This window comes from Notothenia rossii (genome assembly GCF_949606895.1).
Source record: "Notothenia rossii genome assembly, chromosome: 5".
In the NCBI taxonomy this organism is placed as follows: domain Eukaryota; kingdom Metazoa; phylum Chordata; class Actinopteri; order Perciformes; family Nototheniidae; genus Notothenia; species Notothenia rossii.
In genome coordinates this window covers 60,827,415-60,847,833 of record NC_136903.1, presented here as the reverse complement: position 1 = coordinate 60,847,833, position 20,419 = coordinate 60,827,415, and the positions used below count along the sequence as shown (strand labels likewise).

The following is a 20,419-nucleotide window of genomic DNA, read 5'->3' as shown; positions in this document are numbered from 1 at the left end:
TGTAATATGGACAATGAATCTGTACATATAACCACCCTATCTGGTCTGACCTCTTCAACCCACTGCAATCCTATTATTACAGCAAGCATTTCTGCTGTATACACTGATAATTGATCAAATGTTCTTTTTAAAATAGATATTTTAAAGTCTGGGATGTATATGCCAACTCCAACACGCTCTTACTTGTTCTTAGAGCCATCTGTATACATTTGTAGGTAATTGTAGTACTTTTCGTTCAGATACATACTTGTTTTAATTCCCACTTCATTTATTTGCCACTCTTTTTTCCTTTCTACAATACTCATATCTATTTTAGCTTCTGGGAACAGCCATGGGGGAACACTGCTAAATGGGGTTGCTTTGGCAAACGTGATATTCTCCACTCCATATGCCCTCGTTCTTTCCTTACTCGTCCAGCCAAACTCACTTCCCTGGAATTTTGCATATTCCCAGCAATCCTGTAATATTCTGTTTGGAATATTTTCTTCTCCACTACCTTGTAGTCTGACCCAGTATGACAGAGCAAGTTTCTCTCTTCTGATCTCCAGAGGTCTCTCCTGCTTCTATCAGAACTGCATTAATAGGGGATGACTTTATTGCTCCAATACACAGCCGCAATGCTTTATATTGTATTCTATCAATTTTAAAAGCGATGTTTTTGCTGCTGCTCCATATACTATACAACCATAGTCTATTGTGGACCTCATAATTGATCTGTAAATGTCTATTAATGCTTGTTTATCTGCACCCCAGTTGCATCCAGCTACAGCTCGCAATAAATGTAATACTTTTTTGCATTTTGTTTCCACTTGAATAATATGCATTTTCCATGTGTATTTGCTATCAAACCACAGTCCTAGGTATTTGAACTCATTCACCTTTGTCATTGGACGCTCATATAGTGTTAGCTGTTGGCCATCAATCTTGCATTTGTTTGTAAATACCATGTAGCATGACTTGCTTTCTGACATTTTGAATCCCCAGTTATATGACCACCTCTCCACTTTTGTAATCACTCTAGCTATATTCTCCATTACGTATGGGGCATTTCTTCCCCTCATCCAAATAGTCCCATCATCTGCGTACAGAGCCGATTTAATGCATGTGTCTAAGCATGTAAATATATCATTAATCATGATGTTAAATAATATTGGACTGACTGCACTCCCTTGGGGAATACCATTTTCTATTTCAAAATAGTTGGAAATATCTGCTCCAACCTTTAATCTAAATGTCCTGTCTGTTAAAAAGGCCCTTACCCAATTGTACATTCTCCCTCCAATACCCATTCTACCCAATTTGATCAGTAACCCATCCCTCCACATAGAGTCATACGCCTTTTCAATGTCAAAGTACACTATTGCCATTATCTCTTTCATTTTCAATGTTTTTTCCACATCGTTACTCACTCTTACTAGCGCATCTATTGTGGAACGCCCTTTACGAAATCCGCTCTGAAAACTACTCAGCAGCCCTTTCTGTTCCAGTACATATGAGAGCCTACGGACAATGATCTTTTCCATCCATTTACATAGGTTTGATGTAAGAGCTATTGGTCTGTAGTTACTAGGGTTAGCTGTATCTTTCCCTGGCTTATTGAATGGTAGCACGATTGCTGTTTTCCACACACTTGGCATATCTCCTTCTCTCCAGATTTTATTGAAAAGACGCAACACCATTTTCATAGTTTCCATAGGTAATTGTCTAAAAATAGCATAGCATAGCTGGTCTTGTCCTGGGGCTGTATATTGTTAGAAATTTAAAATCAATGTTTTGATGGTATAATGTAGCTTAAACATACCGTCAGTTTAAACGCTCTTTTATACTGAAAAAACAGAAATTCTTGTGCACAAGCAGTTAAGCTTTTATTCTGAAAATCCTTCATCTACGGTTAGCATTTAGCATGTGGCTAATATACGATTTCCTAAAGAGGTGAATTGAGTAGCGAAATGACATGGAGTGGTGAAAACCGAAACCTACTGATTTAACACTACAACTATAGATGTCGAGATACTACCATGCTGAATATTAAATGAAAGTACAGTTTATTTGAATACACTATTGTTCACAGACGAGAGTAGCATGTGACAACATCCGGAATGACCGGAAACCAAACCAGCCGTGAAGCATTTTCTGTATGTTTTAGAGTATTGATTACAGCGTTTAGAATGTGTTACATGAAAAGTGATGAAAGAGAATATGAGGAGAAAAGGCGGGTTAAGCATATATTGAAGGTGAAAAGTACCAATCCTCTGTTTAAATGCAACAACGTACATTAGAGGCGAGGCGGGGAGGAGCCAGCAGAGGATTCGCCCTTCTCTTCTTGCTCAGGAGAGCCAGATCACAGCTGTTTTCTGCCGGAACAATAATCTGTCTGTAACACTACCGCGCCTTTTTTAATTAAAGTATCCCATTTGAATCTTTTCAGAGACTCCATTTAGTCTCATTTTAAAGCTTCTCTCCTGGACGCGAGAATAAAGAACATATTTAACAATTGGTGACCCTGACGTGATCTCGTTCCACCGGGAGAGCAGTTGCAGTTTTCAAAGGAGCTTGAACAATGCTGGCAGACATACACTCGGGCCCATACAGAAAGGTAAAGAAGTACCTGTTTATTCAAAATCTTCAATAGATTACATAGTGAACAATAGGAGTGTGTGTCTGTCTGGTAAGTTGGACTCCTGAGAAAGACTGCCTAAATGTAAGTTAAAACAAGCCTAAATTGATAAACATTGGTATCCTACCACACGTGGCGTTGCTTTGTCACAGGCAGGGTGAGTTCAATGTCTTTTGTTCTATTTAAACCTGCATGCTATTCGTTTGTCTGTTATTACATGTCGGCTAGAGGCCAATCACTTCTATAGGTGTCTTTTGTTGCGTTTTAAGTTAACGTGAATGGTTTTAGGCCATTAAGCAGTCGGGACTGCTTGAGGCAAAGACACAGCCAAAGTTTGAAGCTAAGGTTATTGGAGTGAGTGTTTTGTGTTAACAACAGTGTGAGGCTGTTTTTAAAAAAAGTCATTTTTCAAGGAAAAGGCCTGAGGAGTTTGAAGCTTTCAGTGGTTACTTTATTTCTGTTTTCAAAAAGACATTGCGTTGTGGATTACGGCAGGAAGTGCGACATTCGTGCGTTAGATAGACGATATTCTTCTGATTGTGTTTGGATAGCGTCCCATTTTATCCCATAAATGGCGTGTTTAAACAGAAGAGATGACCATACTGGCTCTTAAAGTCAAAACATTTACGTACATGGGTAGAGGGCTATGACGTAAGGGTATAAGGACCATTTATCATTGTAAACTAAATAGAAATGTTATTTTAAACTACAGTGTTGTGTGTTGAATTTACTAGACAAAATATCACCCCACCATTATTTCAACTCCAGGTGTTTTCTCAAATCCCTTTGTTCTTCAGGTCAAAGGTTGGAAAACCAGTTGCCATCTTGTCTTGACCTCATGTTCACAGTGAACCACACGGCAGTCGCCATTTCATGAAATGCTAATTGAAGTACTCTGTTTGCTTTAACACACTGAGGCTAGGCATTCCATCTAGTAAAGAACCATACTTCTTGTTAGAGTTAGAACTATTGGAAGTACTTCTGCCGGTAAATGTGTATTGGCGGTTTTGTGAATATTCTTGTTTGCAAATTTGGCGGTTATGTGCTGTATTGTTTAACCATAGTGTAATGTTCTTCCTATTTTAAAGATATTTTTAAGGAAAATAAGTTTCTCCTTGTTAAAAACAAGTCAGTTTTGCAACAGCTATTCCCTAGTGCAGGGGTTCCCAAACTTTTTCAGCATGAGACCCAAAACAGAAATGTTATTGTCCTAAGGGACCCAAGCTCAAAAAATGTCATGATTTTCCATAATATCTACAGTTATAAACAAAGAATGCAACACACCATGAATTTAAAATGTAAATGAAAATATTTATTTAATTATAAAAGTGCATCGCAGCAATTAGGTTTCTCACCATAACAACCTTCCCTTTGAGCTTGCTCAGAAAAAATAAGGATCAAAGCAGAAAGACGAAACATGAAGTGCAGTCAAGTATATACAGTACAAATCAAATTTTAATTATACAATTATCAAAAGTGCAATATTAAGTTTGTCGCTAGCTCAAAAACTATATACACACCATTTTAAACTATTTTAAATGAACAAAGAGCAAAAACATGTTTTAAACAGAAAGGGACAAAACACTAACTATAGGAAGTGCAGTCAAGTGTATTCAGCATCACAGGTGAAACCAAATTTAAATGATCAGAAGTGCAACATTAAGTTTGTCACTAGATCAAAAACTATGTACACACATTTTTTAAACACTTAAATGAACAGAGCTGTTTTAAAACACTCTGAGAGACAAATAAACTCAAACACTTGGCAACTGATTACCTCTTTTTGTGGAGGCTGACTTGATAGGATGCCGTCAGTGCCCCTCTGTTCCCTTTGAATGCCTGAAAATAACAGAGAAGATATTATCATTAACATTGCTGGGTTATTGGGTGATTTTTAATACCAGCCGGCGTACGCTGTCTATACCCAATGTGGACCTGGCAACCGCATTTATAGCGCATTACATTACATGTTACTTGTTAGACGCTTTTATCCAAAGCGACTTACATACTCAATACTGTGGAGAATCCGCACTGAGGGAATTTGACAGGGTTGTTGCACAAAAGATCCAAGCGCGCACAGAAGAAATCTGAGAGCAGACATTTCACGAGCGCACAGAAACAGCCTGAGTGCAAGGAGAAGGTTTTAAACTGGAACACAGGAAACCTGTAAGCAGAAATATATCTGAGTACAAGCGTACAGTTTGAGCAGAAGCAGAGCAAATCTAAGCGCAAGCAGGCACTATTTGAGTGTGAGGACAGGGTTTGAAGGAAAGAAATACATATTCTGAACGTGAAATCAATAAAGTATGCTCTCAAATTTAAAGACCACGCTCTTGAATAAAGGTAGGGAATAACCCCCATATGTATTCCTATGTGCATCACACAGCAGGAGTCACGTCCGTGCGGCTGATACTTTCTCTCGCTTTCCTTCTCATACTGCCGGTCACTTTCCCTCTAATCTTCCTGTGGTTATTGTTTCTCTGTTTTTCTCCCGGCCGTTTTAAAACTATTTCAGGCTAGTAAAAGTTGAAACACCGCTCTGTGCCGCTGCAGAATGTAGTGGACTCGCGGGAGCGAGTAGAGGACGCGTGAGAGCGCGCAGCTGGCGGTCCGCTCCGGGGCTCAGTCTGCATTTCATCCAACTTTGCATTAACGAAACAATTTCACAACAGACCCTGACAAACTCACAAAAACACAAAACAAATGATACAAATGAGTGACTTACTTTTCCGCCGTCAAAACACTGCTTCTTGAAAGACTCTTCTTTGCAGATGAAAAAATCCTTCGATGTTTTGTTTGGAGATGCCGGTCCAATTTATTCATTTTCAAGCTTTCGTTACTGAGCACCTCTCTACATAAAACACACTGAGGCCGCTCCTCTCCATTTCTAACAGCTTTTGTGAAGCCAACGTTTAAAAACTCCTCTTTGTATCGTCTTTTTGCCATCATGTACGATCGGGATAAATCAACAGACAATAAACAGACTGCAGAATTTCATTTTCAAAATAAAAAATAAAATACAAAAATAATTTAAAATAATTATTTGCAATGCAGCCATCAGCTCTATGTGTGTAGCAATGCATTTAACTGGCGACCCAATCAAAACCGGTGGGTCGCGACCCTGAGTTTGGGAAAGGCTGCCCTAGTGGATTAAGCTGGAAATTAAAATAGCGCACTCTGGTGGAAGTACAGAATTATTACACAAATAGAAGAAACACCATAACATTGTGAAGTATAATTTTAAGTGTTATAAATAAACACATGCTTGATCGCCAATATAGAATTGCAAGTGGTTTCTAATTATAAGAGAAGAAACTTTACATAATACTTTTTCAAACACCAATTTATTGAAGCTAACACAAGTAGTGACATTAGCATAATTTCATACATTTCGGTATGCACTGTACACAGGAGATTTGGATTTGAACCATATTCATATTTCAAAGTCAAAACCATACACGGTACAACTTTATTTTAACATTTCATATTTCAATTTTGCATATTTTTATATATTAATTAACTTTATTAATATTTTACCTAAAACTTTAAAAAAATAATAATCTATAATTTAAAAAAAAGTTAATAAAACCTTGAGCAAAAAAAAAAATATTTAAAGTTCGGACGAACAGCAACGAAGGTGCTAGTCAGAAGATTAGTGCTTCATCTTTGATAATTTAATAAATAATTAGAGAACTTGTCACCAAAACAAACGAAGTTGAGACTAGACGCAGGGCCAGGCTCAACAGCAGATATCAAGGGAAGGATAAAAATCAGATCAGATGCTATAACAGTTCCAAATCTTAGACAAAAGACATGGAACCACATGGAGAAACTGTTGGAACAATGGCAAACGAGAGGACTGTATCCAGCTGATGATCAACCAGCACCAACGAAAGCCCATAGAAAAGCAGTAATTGACCATGAAATTTGAGAATACCTGCGAGAACAACAAGCATGGATCAAAGCCGGACAACCCCCTTGGTATGGACCTGCTAAAAGCGCTATAAACAGAGCTGAAAAAAGAAAATCTAGAGTTAAAAGTCTGGTACTCCATCTAAAATATGTCAGCCAAGAATCAACGAACAGCATGTATGTGGCTCAAGGAGCAGAACTCACAGCAAAGGAAGATAAGAAAGAAAAGACAGAAGAAGCTCCAGTAATCCAACCTTCAAAGCTCCTTCCAAACCTGACAGATGCGCCTCCTCCCTACATGACAGAAGAATACATTTTCTTTCAACCGCCAATACAAGCTCCAACTCTAGGTGTTTTAGGAGGAGTATTGGAGTTGGATGGTCTCCCCACAGCTACACGTGTCAAAGACTTGGAGTATGAGGTAAAACTCCTCTAAGAGGAGCTCAACAGAAAGATGGAAGAACTCGGCAGAAGAATGGAACAGGAGCTCAACAGAAAGATGGAAGAACTCAGCAAAAGTATGGAAGCACAACTCCAGAGAAGAGAAGACGAAGGTTCTCCAGACACAACAACAGTAACTGAAGCTGGAAGACTCAAGAACTGCTCAACACTCATGCTACCGGTGATAGTGGCTGGAGAAGGAGGATTGAAATACTAATCATGGACTCACAGAGACATGGAAGCATTAGCGGCAAAACTACCTCCACTTACAAGGAAGTCAGAAGTGGGTGAATGATCTGGAGAAATACACAGTCCAAGACCACCTGTGCTTGGGAGACATGAGGGCACTGCTTGGACGGATAGAAGGAAGACTAGAGGCAAGAGCAGTGGATTCCAAGGCCAAATGCACCAACTCTCCAGATTACATTTTCTTCAACAAAGTCAGGTCGAGGTATTGGGCTGCCATTCGTCAAATCTACCCAACAACACGGAGTTTACATGCCCTCAACAGCCTGAGAAAAGAACCGGGGGAAGACATGTATGCCTTCCTGAAGAGATGTGAAGGAGTGTGGGAGGACTGCACTGGAGAACGACATGACGTTTCACCGTCTGTCGTAATGCTGTGGAAGAACGCGGTCATTAACGCCCTTCCCCAATCAGTGCAGGCAAGCCTGGGAGATGTGGTGGCATTAGACGCTATACCCATTGAAGAATGGAGACAACATCTCATTTACCACGATATGAAATACCAAGCAACCCAGAGATGTCAAAGACGTACAGGATTTCCAAACATGAACCAATTGCCACAGACAGCCTGGTATCAACCACAACAATGAGGACGCTTAGAGGACCAGACCATCAGGTGATGCATCTTCAGCACTAGAGTATTTTGAAATCCAGCTACATAGAGCCACATATGTCACCACAGGAGGGAGAGGTTGAATGTTATTTAAAAGATAGTGAGTAGAATATTGCATTAATACATAGAGCATCCACAGATTAGAAGTAGCAGAGTAGAACATTTAGCAGACTATTTTTGTAATTATGAGAAGGAAAATACATTACGAGTGATGTTGTTCCCCCACACAGAAAACTATTGTCCACACAACTAGTGAGGTCAAGAAGACGGGCTTCCACCCAAAATATGCAAGGGGCGGCGATACACCTGACGTGAAGCTGTCCAGACCTGAAAACAGAAACTCGATTCTGCTGTGGTGAAGTCTGGCTACAAAGGGAGGTGTCCAATAGGGTCGCTTGTCTCAAACCAGTGAAGAAGTCAACAAGAACCCAGCAGAACTAGAGACTGACTGTTAGTGGGAGAACTGTGACGGAGCGACAGAGACTGGCCCAACATTTTCCAGCCAGTACATAGATAGACCCCGTCAGAAGACCGGGGCTGTGTTTAAAGGGGAACTTCATTTATTCTTAGCCAGAAGTGCAGTTTTTAATCAAACAATTATGTGATTTATGGAGTCAGATTACATTTTTCTCATAAACACAATTTTATAATCGGTCTGAAGTGTCTGTTTTAAGGCATGAGCCGCAGATTAAATAACATAACACTGATGAAGAAGTTGTAGGGTTTTTACAACAGTTTCAAGAATCAGTCTTTATTTATTTATCCTTGAGTAACTTTACTGATTTATAGTGTAGTGCGTAAGGCAATATCTCATTATGAGTGAGGAGCACCAGCCCTTCATGCAGGTCACTCGCTGTGAGAATAGTTCATATTTTCCCTCCAGTTTGGAGACAGATTATTTTATCATATGTTAGTTCAGCAGTGTCAACCAATCCTCTAATCCTAGAGTTATCGAGACGCATTAGCGACACCAGGGGTATTGTTTTTCGCAGCAACGATGATGCATAATACCATGACAAAAGCCATTATTGAAACAAGTAAACTATTAGAAGTGCTAATGGGAAATGTTTTGTGAATATGCATTTATGCCATCAGAAAGCCATACATCATATGATATTTTTGTACGCCTTGTGGGTACACAGAGAATTTATATTTATTTAATGCAACGTTGTGGGATTTCCATGTCCTGTTCATAATACGGTAATCATTACAATATTAATTGAGCATTTTATGCTCAAAGGAGGGAGTGTCATGATTATACAGATATGTTGATTTCAGTGACGTTGTAGTTAATAAATAATAACATGTAGTCAACAATAGGTCATGAAACAACAAGAGGTATGCCAAAGCTTGGGCCTTCTCCAAGGAGGGAGTGGTCCAGTTTTAGATATTAGACAAATAGAAGTGGATGAATATGTCAGAACTCTGAGTAATATTATGCAAGTTTTGTCTACACAGCAGGCTAGGAAAACTACAGAGATACCAGACGAGACACCAGAAGAGACTCCTGTTCGGCCAGGTGATTGGGTGAGGGTGAAAGTTCACAAAAGACAGTGGGCTCATCCCCGGTGGACGGAAGCGTGAAAGGTTGTAACAAACTTCACACGCGCTCCGGTTTAAAGGTAAAGAAAAAGGAGCAAATTGACACCACCTCACACATTGTCACCCTCCACTGGCGACTTCCAGAACATTATTGGGAGTTAGGACTGATTTGGCAGAGCTGGAACAAAACAATAAATAGAAATAAGATAAAGATAGAAACAGCTCAAAAGACAAATTGTCTATAGATTTTTATAGATTGTACATTAATGTGAAAACCTATTTTTTTGTTTTACATCTGAAAAAGAGTCCAATTTTTTGTATGTTATTTTTGGACTCATTATTTAAATTCTGTAACGGACACAACCAGGGATAAAATAGAGATGATGACGAGAACAAAGCCAAACCAATTGTGGGGTCCCCTAGGGATAAGAGTCAGAATAGCATTGTTGATTGTGCTCATTACACTTGGCACCTTGTTGGTTGGAAGGGGAGTACAATATCAAGTAAAACATGGAACCATTAGTTCACTCATAGAGAATGCCCACATCACTAACAAGACTCCAGCTGTGTTTCACAGACTTTCACTTATCCTCAGAGCCAAAAGATCAGCTGAGCAACAAGAGGAGGAGTTAGAAATACTCGTTCCCAAACAAGAGGCGGTTATAATCAAGATGATTCACCCCCCCTATATGCAGTTCTTGTATCAAATGATGAGATGGGTTTAAGTGATCGGGATATGTAAGTGATGGGGATTTACAGATTAGGGGAATCTCTAAATACACTGGATCCATGTTTTAGTCTGTACCAGAAACACCCCCTGTTAAGCTATGAACAACCGACCGGTGACCTAAGCACAATTATTGAAAATGATTGTTAGACACAGGCTACTAACCCACAAGTACAGCTTTGTATGCACAAACTCTATGAACAAGATTCCCCAGCAGATAGTGGCGACATTGCGGATATGTCCAGTCACAAAAGTTACTAAGGTTCTAAATAACAGTGGTATTAAAGTGATGGAGAAAATATGGAGACGTTCTTTTATAGTGTGTGAAATATGTGGTGCTTGAAACATGTAGATATTTAAATGTATAGAAGAAAATGGTTTCCTGAAAGAGTTAATTGGAGTAAACATGTTACAGTGGGTGAAAGCAATGTTTAGGGATATGGTAAAATTATTAGTAGACATGAATTGTGTTTAGATGACATTTAACAACTAAGATGGATGGTAAGATTAGAAAAATAGAGTGGAAAAGGTTGAATTTATTTTACCTCGGTGTGTTAGAATTTAACTATAAGTAATGCCTCCCGAGATCTCTCTCTCTATCTATCCGCCTGTCAGAACGCTACGACCCCAACTTCCAAGCAGACAAAAGACCTCACCACGGAAGACTCCTCCTCCTCCATCGAACAGACAGAGAAGCAGAGCTGAACCATCTCCACCTGAGGCATCCAGAACTACAGGTGACATAAAAAGGCACACTCTCATCGGTCCCCTACAGGACATGAAGTTCCAAGCTGAGCCACAAGATTTGGGCACAAGAGCAGAGTGTGGGACATGAGAGCGGAATACGCCCTCCATGCAACCAGTAGAGACTGTAAAGGAGGAGATGAAATGCAAAGCAGATGGGACACTGAAAAGAGTTACAGCGGAAGGATCCAAGAGCGGATGGACTGATGAGAAGGTGGACGGAGGAGAGGAAAGGACGGAGGAGTTGGCATGGTCCGGCAGAACGTGAGGGGCTCGTGGCTTGACAACCAGAGGGGGAGAGAAGGGAAACGGGAGTTAGTGAGTTTACACAAACACACTTATTCACCAACGAGAAATACGTAAAGAAAAATATTTATTAGCCATGAATTAATCAATTGGTGAATTTATAAAGAAAAAAGAGGAAACTATTAAATAACCTTAAAAACACACTGAGGGTAGAACATATTATTCAATCTTTTCATCATATGAACAAATGATTCTTTAAGAGTTTTTTATTCATGTGTGAATTTAGGGAATATTTAATTTGTTACAGTATAGACCTACAGTTTAAAGGGATGGTTTTAGTAACCACTCTATAAAAGCAGACAAATCTTTATTTGTATGGAAAATGTTAAAGGTAGAGCTAGTACCAAGCCAAAGATAGTATTCCAATCTAGAGTATTGATTTCTCCATTGTAGCATGGTTATTACCTCAGGAGGGAAGATTAAGGTGGAAATAACATTTGTTTTCCGTTCAAGATGTAGAGTTTTAAAAAGACAGCATGGGCAAAGAGAGATTGCACATTTTAAATTTTAAAAAAAAACTAATGTAATTGGGAGTAATACATGGGGGGCCTTGGATCACTCATTGTGATGGTGCATATTTTACAACAAATATCGTTCAGGGAGAAGGGGTCGCTCGATCCACCCTGCAGATGTTTTAAATCTTACTTGCAGCTTCAGAGGGAGCGCACGGCACCAGAGTATGAGTTTTAAAAGACAAGCGCCACCAGCTCCTAATGGTCATCCATTCCCCAGATGACCTGACATTTAGAGATGTTATTTAAAGGAAAAACATATCTGCCATAAGTGTAAATTCCTGAATTAAACTACAAACCATTAATGAAATTACTTCTGTTTTTAAAATCCTTTTCTAAAGGAGGAAGTAATTATCACATGCTCGGCACCCAAGGTTCCACACACTGTTAAAGGGGTTAGCATAGCTATTTAAGTAGACCAGAATTGAAAATAAATTAGTATAATGAGTTATTGATATTCCACCGGTTCTCACACCATTTCAGGGACTTTATCACTGCATTAGAATAGACCACCCAGAGTTACTGAGTAGGAACTTTTAAGTGATGAAATTCTACAACTGTTGTAACTGACTAAAATCTTCTCCCAGAAATGACTGTCTAGAATGCCGTACCCCAGAGTAGGACGTACAACGGCCCCTTCTAGAGAACATATTACTTTCATACCTTAAGTGGTATGAAAGGAGGGAGGGTACATTTCTCATGAAGAGACAGTTACAAATGCTAGCGGAACAAGACGACCCACCCAGTATACAGATGTTGATGAAAATGATGAGTTAGTTTAAATGATATGGATTTTCGGAGATGAGATTGATCAATGAATGTCCAGCCGATGTGATTCTTTAAATGATATCATGTGAAGAAGTGAACAAAATTAAAATGGAGTGAATCCATTTCAATTTACTTCATACTATTCCAAGATAGTATATTTTTATTATTCCAATTAAATTTACACTATTCTAAGATAGTCCGTTTTATTTAACTTTATTATTTTATACTATTCTAATATGGTAGATTTCATGTTGTATAAATCATTGCTATTCTGAAATGGTTTGTTTCTTTTCACTTTGTAAAAACAAGTGCCTTAACACTGAGCGTGGTATGAGAACGGTTTCTGTGAAAGGAGGGAGGAAGAAATGTTCTGATACCAAGCCATTGCTGCTATTTTGAAGAATGATATTGAATGCAAACACTAGAAGTTATACACGAGGGAAAACTTTTATGTTTGAGCACAGGCAAATAATTTATTTTGTATTTCTGTAAAGTTAAGCCTGTTGAACCATTCCATTTAGATTGCATGTTTGTAATATGAGATATGTACTATGCGAAGTTCAGATGAAGAACTCATTGTCATGTCCAAGAAACTTATAGTGAAAGTTTATTCTTTATGTTAGAGTTGTCATGTCCCTTTGTCTTGTGTTTTATGTCTATGCCCTTAATTATTTCTTCCTCTCATTTCAGGCCTCCACGCCCTTTCTGTCTCCTGCGTCCTTGATTATTTTCCCCGCCCTGATTGTTTCCAACTGTGTCCCCTTTACTTACCTGTGTATATTATATATTGTGTTAGCTCCCTCCTGTTAATTGTCAGTTCGTTGTCTCTCGAAGACCTACGTATCGGCTTACCTCACAGACCTTTCACGGACCTATGCTATAGATCACGATTCTAGTTTTCCTCGAAAGAGTGCTTTTTTTTCGTGGGCAAAAAGGATGGGTCTCTTAGGCCCTGTATCGACTACTCACCTCTCAATGACATTACGGTTAAAAACCGGTACCCCCTCCCTCTCATCTCGTCCGCTTTCGAGCAGCTTCAGGAAGCCAAGATTTTCACCAAGTTAGACCTGCGTAACGCCTATAATTTGGTCAGGATCAGGGAGGGCGATGAATGGAAGATGGGTTTTAACACCCCTTCAGGACATTATGAATACCTGGTCATGCCATTTGGATTGCCAAACGCTCCTGCAGTTTTCCAGGCTATGATCAACGACGTGTTGAGGGAGTTTCTGAACCTTTTCGTTTTTGTTTATCTGGACGACATTCTGATCTACTCCCCTGACATTCACACCCACAAACAACATGTCCGCCTGGTTCTACAGAAACTGCTCCAAAATAGGTTGTTTGTCAGAGCTGAAAAGTGTGAATTTCATGTAGAAACAGTCACTTTTTTGGGCTTCATCATTTCCCCAGGTCAGGTTAGGATGGACCCAGAGAAGGTTAGCGCAGTAGCCTGTTGGCCTACCCCTGACTCTCGCAAGAAAGTGCAGCAGTTTTTAGGCTTTGCTAATTTTTACAGACGTTTTGTGCGGAGCTTCAGCGCTATTGCAGCCCCTCTTCATGTCCTCACGTCCCCTCAGGTGCCTTTTGTGTGGTCTCTTCAGGCTGAGGAGGCTTTTTCTCGGCTGAAAAAGATGTTCACCACTGCCCCCATACTTACCATGCCGGATCCCACTCGCCAGTTCGTGGTGGAAGTGGATGCCTCCAACGAGGGGGTGGGAGCGGTCCTCTCCCAGCAACAACAGAAGGACAACAAACTTCACCCCTGCGCTTTCCTGTCCAGGAAGCTCTCCCCAGCAGAGAGAAATTATGACGTGGGAAACCGTGAGTTGCTGGCCGTGAAGTTAGCGTTGGAAGAGTGGAGGCATTGGTTGGAGGGAGCCGAGCATCCTTTTGTGGTCTGGACCGATCACAAGAACCTGGAGTACATAAGAAAGGCCAAAAGACTGAACTCCCGCCAGGCTAGGTGGGCCTTGTTTTTCAACCGTTTTGACTTTGTTCTTTCCTACAGGCCGGGGTCTCAGAATGTCAAGCCTGATGCTCTGTCCCGTCTGTTTGACCCTGTGCCTGCAGCCAAGGAGCCGGAACCCATCATCCCATTGAACCGGGTGGTAGGAGCGCTGACTTGGCCAGTAGAGAAGGAGGTAATACGTGCCAATGCTGGAGCTCCTGCACCAAGGGGTTGCCCGCCTAACCGGATTTTTGTTCAGGAGGCTGAGCGACCACAGGTGATCCACTGGGCTCACACTTCGCTGCTCACCTGTCACCCCGGAGTCAAGAGAACTATGTTCATTATTAAACAACGTTTCTGGTGGACATCCATGGAGAAGGAGGTGAAGGAGTATGTGGAGGCGTGCCCTATCTGCGCTCGAAACAAGACCTCTTCCAGGGCGCGAATAGGACTATTACAACCACTCCCTATGCCCAACAGGCCCTGGTCAGAGATCTCCATGGACTTCGTCACTGGCCTGCCCCTCTCTAGAGGTAAAACCACAGTTCTCACGGTAGTGGACAGATTTTCCAAGATGACACATTTCATTGCTCTGCCCAAGATGCCCTCAGCTAAGGAAACGGCGGAGGTCATGATGCAGAATGTGTTTCGGCTTCATGGTTTCCCTAAGGATATTGTCTCAGACCGGGGCCCCCAGTTTGTGTCACGCTTCTGGAAGGAGTTCTGCAGCCTCATCGGTGCCACGGTCAGTCTCTCGTCTGGATACCATCCGGAGTCTAACGGCCAGACAGAGCGCCCAAATCAAGAACTGGAGACCTGCCTGCGCTGCCTGGTGTCCCAGAATCCTGGAGCGAGCACCTCACCTGGGTTGAGTATGCACACAACATCCTCCCTACTTCTGCCACGGGCCTGTCCCCGTTTCACTGTGTTTATGGCTACCAGCCGCCACTGTTCACAGCCACGGAGAGGGAGATCACGGTCCCGTCTGCCCACGCTCTGGTCAGGCGTTGTCGGCGCGTGTGGGCTGCGGCTAGGAAGATACTCTGCAGGAATGCGCAACTGGTTAAAAGAGCAGCAGACCGAAAACGCCGACCAGCCCCTGTATACCAGCCAGGCCAAAAAGTCTGGCTCTCTACACGAGACCTTCCCCTCCACGTACTCTCCCGAAAACTGTCTCCCCGGTTTGTGGGTCCTTTTCCCATCACCAAGGTCATAAACCCAGTCTCAGTGAGACTACGGCTTCCCAGGGCCATGAAGGTACATCCCACCTTCCATGTAGGGAAATTAAAACCGTTGAAGGAGAGCGCTATGGTTCCCACCGTCAAACACCCCCCCCCCCCCCCCACCCCCCCGGATGATCGATGGAGGTCCGGTTTACACGGTCAAGTCACTATTGGCTAGTCGGAAAAGGGGTAGAGAGCGACAGTTACTGGTTGACTGGAAGGGTTATGGTCCTGAGGAGCGGCAATGGATTCCTTCCCGCTTCATCGTAGACAAAAACCTCATTGAGGATTTTGACCGCCTCAACTCAGAGGAGCCTGGGCCGTCAGGAGCCGTCCCTAGAAGGGGGGGTACTGTCATGTCCAAGAAACTTATAGTGAAAGTTTATTCTTTATGTTAGAGTTGTCATGTCCCTTTGTCTTGTGTTTTATGTCTATGCCCTTGATTATTTCTTCCTCTCATTTCAGGCCTCCACGCTCCCCGCCCCTTTCTGTCTCCTGCTTCCTTGATTATTTTCCCCGCCCTGATTGTTTCCAACTGTGTCCCCTTTACTTACCTGTGTATATATTGTGTTAGCTCCCTCCTGTTAATTGTCAGTTCGTTGTCTCTCGAAGACCTACGTATCGGCTTACCTCACGGACCTTTCACGGACCTATGCTATAGATCACGATTCTAGTTTTCCTCGAAAGAGTGTTTTGTTTTCCTTATTTTATTACTGTGCAAAATTCCAGTAAAGTCTTTATTTTGAAACGCTATCTGAGTCTGAGTTTTGAGTCGTGCAATTGAGTTCATGCCTCAGTGTTCACCCCTTGACACTCATTGATTTCAGTATTATACACACCTTTTAGGTGTGTAAGGAGGGACTGTTAGACATTTAAAATCAATGTTTTGATGGTATAATGTAGCTTAAACATACCGTCAGTTTAAACGCTCTTTTATACTGAAAAACCAGAAATTCTTGTGCACAAGCAGTTAAGCTTTTATTCTGAAAATCCTTCATCTACGGTTAGCATTTAGCATGTGGCTAATATACGATTTCCTTTGAAAACTCTATAACATTATTTTGCGTCATGTTTTTCTTTAATTCTCTGAATGCATTATTTCGCTCTTTAATAGCCCTGCTGCATTCCTCATTCCACCATGGCACCACTTTCTTCCTACCCTTGATTGTTGTTTTGGGTATACTGTTCTCTGCTGCATTCAGTATATGTTGCGTTATTTGGCTTGTAATGACCTCTACTCTGATGTTATCAGGTGTACCGACTCCTCACACCATATCCTACATTTCCCTAATCAGCTTTAGCAAAGCACCACCTGGTTATTACACCTCCTTCCTGCATATATACATTAGTATTCATTTTAGTAAGCACTGGATAATGGTCACTTCCTACAGTGGAGCTATTCAAAACAAACCATTCGCATGTATGAACCAAACAGTTTGACACTAATGTCAGATCCAGGCATGAGACTTTCCCCCTGTGTACATCTACTCTTGTGCCATGTCCATCATTAAGGCATACTAGTGTTCTTTCTTCCAGCATTTCTTCCACTATATTTCCGTTACTATCTGTATGGTTGCTGCCCCATAGACTGTTGTGTGCATTGAAATCACCACACCAAAATTCCTTCCTATGTTTATTGCCTGCTATTTCTTTAAATATATCAGTGGTTAGATTTTTACATGGGTTGTATAAATTGATTATCCTAATGTTATCTTGTTTCCTAGGGTTGCAAATTTCCACTATAATACACTCTATATCATCAGGAGATTGCACCTCCCTATATGCCACACCATCTTTGAGAAACGTGGCACACCCTCAACCATTTTGACTATTAGCTCTATCATGCCTTATACAGCTAAATCCTGGAATGACAAAGTCTAATTGAGGTCGTAACCAGGTTTCTTGCACACATATTACCTCAGGGACCACCTCTAGCTCATATATATATTTCTTGAATTCTTGACCATTAGCTATGAGGCTTCTTGCGTTCCACTGTAATATGTGCAGAACCATGATTAAGGATCTAACCCTCATCCTGATTTTCATTTTCCCCAGCTCCATTTATAGCTAACATTGCATGCATCTGATCTGCTTTAATATCTTTCAGGTCTAGGAATTTTCCAGCTGCCTCCACAATGGCTTTGATTCTATCACTTTTCTTTTTTAACTGTAATGCAACATTTACAGTATGGCATATGAATACCACAAAATTCACCTTTTTCACTCCTAGAACATCATCATCCTCTTTACTCTTGGTGGCGCTGTGGGGTTGGATTTGAAGATTACTTTTTGGTGTGTTCCTGCCATTTTGTATTGTAATGCTCTGCTCCATTCCACTAGGGGTCTTATTGATTGTTATTGTTCCCCTTATTTTCTTTATTACTTCTGCGTATGAAACTTTGTTTGTAATCTTAACCCTCTGCACCTCTCTGGCCTCTCTCTGCACTTCACATCCTCCAAACGCAGCACTGTGATCTCCTCCGCAGTTACAACATTTAACCTTTGCATCCTTTTCACATTTTCCATACTCGTGTTTTCCTCCGCATCTCGCACACCTTAGCTGCCCTTTTTTTAGCTGTGCCCCATTCGTTGACATGCGTAACACCTGAGAGGTTTGGGAATGTACTCCCTAACAATGAAGTTCAAATATCCCATGTGTACTGCCTTAGGTAATGTTCTCTCAAACTGAATGAGAACTGATAATGTTTCTTTGAATGTGCCATCCCGTTTGCTTTTAAGCCTTGTGACTTCCACTACTTTACCTACTTTTAATTCACTTTTAATATCTTCCACTGACATGTCCAATGGTACTCCTGAAATTACTCCTCTCAGTTTTGCCATTGTTCCTGGTACATGCGCCTTCATTTTCTCCCCCATTCAGTGAGTTCATTCCCAGAATCTTTTCCTGCTGCTGTTTGTTATTGGCATGTATCAAAAAAAATTCCAATCTTTTTTTCAATTGCTTTGGTAAGTTTAATCGGGTGGTAATGCCCACCATCCTGATTGAATTCTATTACAACTTTCCACTCGTGTTCTAGTTCTTTATCCAACATTGCTTGGCTGACACTTTGACTGATTTTTGATTTTTTGCTTTGATTAGCCTTGTCTGCTTCACCCGACAAATCCGACCAACTTCTAGCTCTTACTGAACTATCTCTTTCTTTCAAAGATCTTTTCTTCCTCGCAGCTTTGGATCTCATCCAGTCCATATCGTCTCTTTGGCTACCATCTGAGCTGGTTGATATGATGAAACACTCAATGTACAGTTTATGCAAATCCGCCCGAAAATAACAGTCCAATGCTACCGTTTCTGTATGTATCGGAGTCTTCCGATTCTCTCTGAGCTTTCTGTCACGCGTCTCCGACCTTCGTTCCACTTCCGGCTTCCAAAACCAGCCATTTACACACGACTGTTTCAACTCGGACTTTCATACAGCTACACCATTGTTTGGTTTCCATGGTAACACGTCTCTTTGGTAGCGCGCGCAACTCAAAGTCTGAGAGGGTGAGGCAGATATTCACAGAAAACAGATAAAAGAATCGACAACTACTCTACTCTCTGCTCACTCCTTTCCTGTAAAATGCAGGTCCAGTCCACACTAATGCTCCATCAAGGACGGTCCTACAGGCCGCAAGGCAGTGCACTTACAACTACAATAAGCATGTTAATGTTAATCTAACAGCTCCGGCGATCCACTAGCACCCCCCCCCCCCCCATTTTGCATTTTGAAATGCTCCCGATTTCTGAGGGCAACTATGGTGTGGGTCCTTGTACTCGGAGTCGGGCTAACGTCCACGCTAGCTTCCACGCTAGCTGCTATATGTTTTGCATTGAGGTGATACTTGAGGCTTGATGTGCTGCGGTGATATGCAAATTCCTTTTTGCATAATTTGCATACAACCGTGCTCTTATCGACGCTTCCATCCGTCCGTTTTTAAAACAAAATTTCCCATCCACGGGGCCAACCAAAGCGGTCTCAACAGCTTCTTCGTTCATGTTTGACTATTGTTCACTGTGGTTTGTTGTTGTCTGAAGTCATGAACGTTAGTTGGTGCTCCAGTATAATCGGTACGCCTGAAACTCATCCAGTGAGAAATGTTCCGCAGGGCAAAAATAAGTGCGATTAAAATGCGTTAATTTTTTTAACGCGTTAATGTTTGTGTAATTAATTAATCTTAATTAACGCGTTAAAGTCCCGGCCCTAATAAATATATAACTGTTCTTACTCAGACTGTGGACATCACCATCAGAAGAGAATGCATCCTCAAATCTCTAATGATCTACCTGGGTGAACCTGTTGACCATCTCATCAAAGAATTCCAGGTAAGACCTCCCACTTACTCACAAGATGTTTGTTCATAAAAGAAAAATAACATATTTGTACTGCATGCAAATAACTGCTTGGTTAGAAAGCTAGTCATTTGTGATGACCTCCTGAGCTTTCCTCTTGGGCCGACTAAACTGAGAACTTTCCTTTTTTCATCTATCCACTATAATCTTGTATTTTTAAAAGGTAGCTGCAAACTTGGGGAAACTTTTGAGCCTCAGGCCTGTAGAACTACACTCTGTGGTCCTCATCCATTTCCCTTTTGTTTGCATGATCTGCAGGATGCTGAGGCTGGAGAACTGGAGCAGGCAACAATGGCAATCTTTGTCATTGGGAAAGAGGATCAGTTTCATCAAAGACGTCAAGGTTCTCATCGAAGGATCAGAGGTCCTCAGCAGCTTGCCCTCGGTCTCATATACGCACTGAACTTAAGATATCCGAAATAACTGCAATCCACTTTTGAAGTTGAGCAAAAAGTCCTTATGGAGC

At 41.2% G+C, this 20,419-nt stretch overlaps 1 protein-coding gene across 1 annotated transcript in view; it reads left to right on the top strand.

Annotated features, from left to right (window-relative positions):
* LOC307040109 (uncharacterized protein) overlaps positions 1 to 20,419 on the top strand; it is a 24,990-nt gene extending 4,571 nt beyond the window's left edge. Inside the window, exons 4-5 of the mRNA XM_079682668.1 lie at positions 19,834 to 19,926; positions 20,212 to 20,419. Of these exons, the coding sequence (XP_079538794.1) occupies positions 19,834 to 19,926; positions 20,212 to 20,376 (258 nt within the window). The 3' untranslated portion in view covers positions 20,377 to 20,419. The remainder of the gene's footprint in view (positions 1 to 19,833; positions 19,927 to 20,211) is intronic.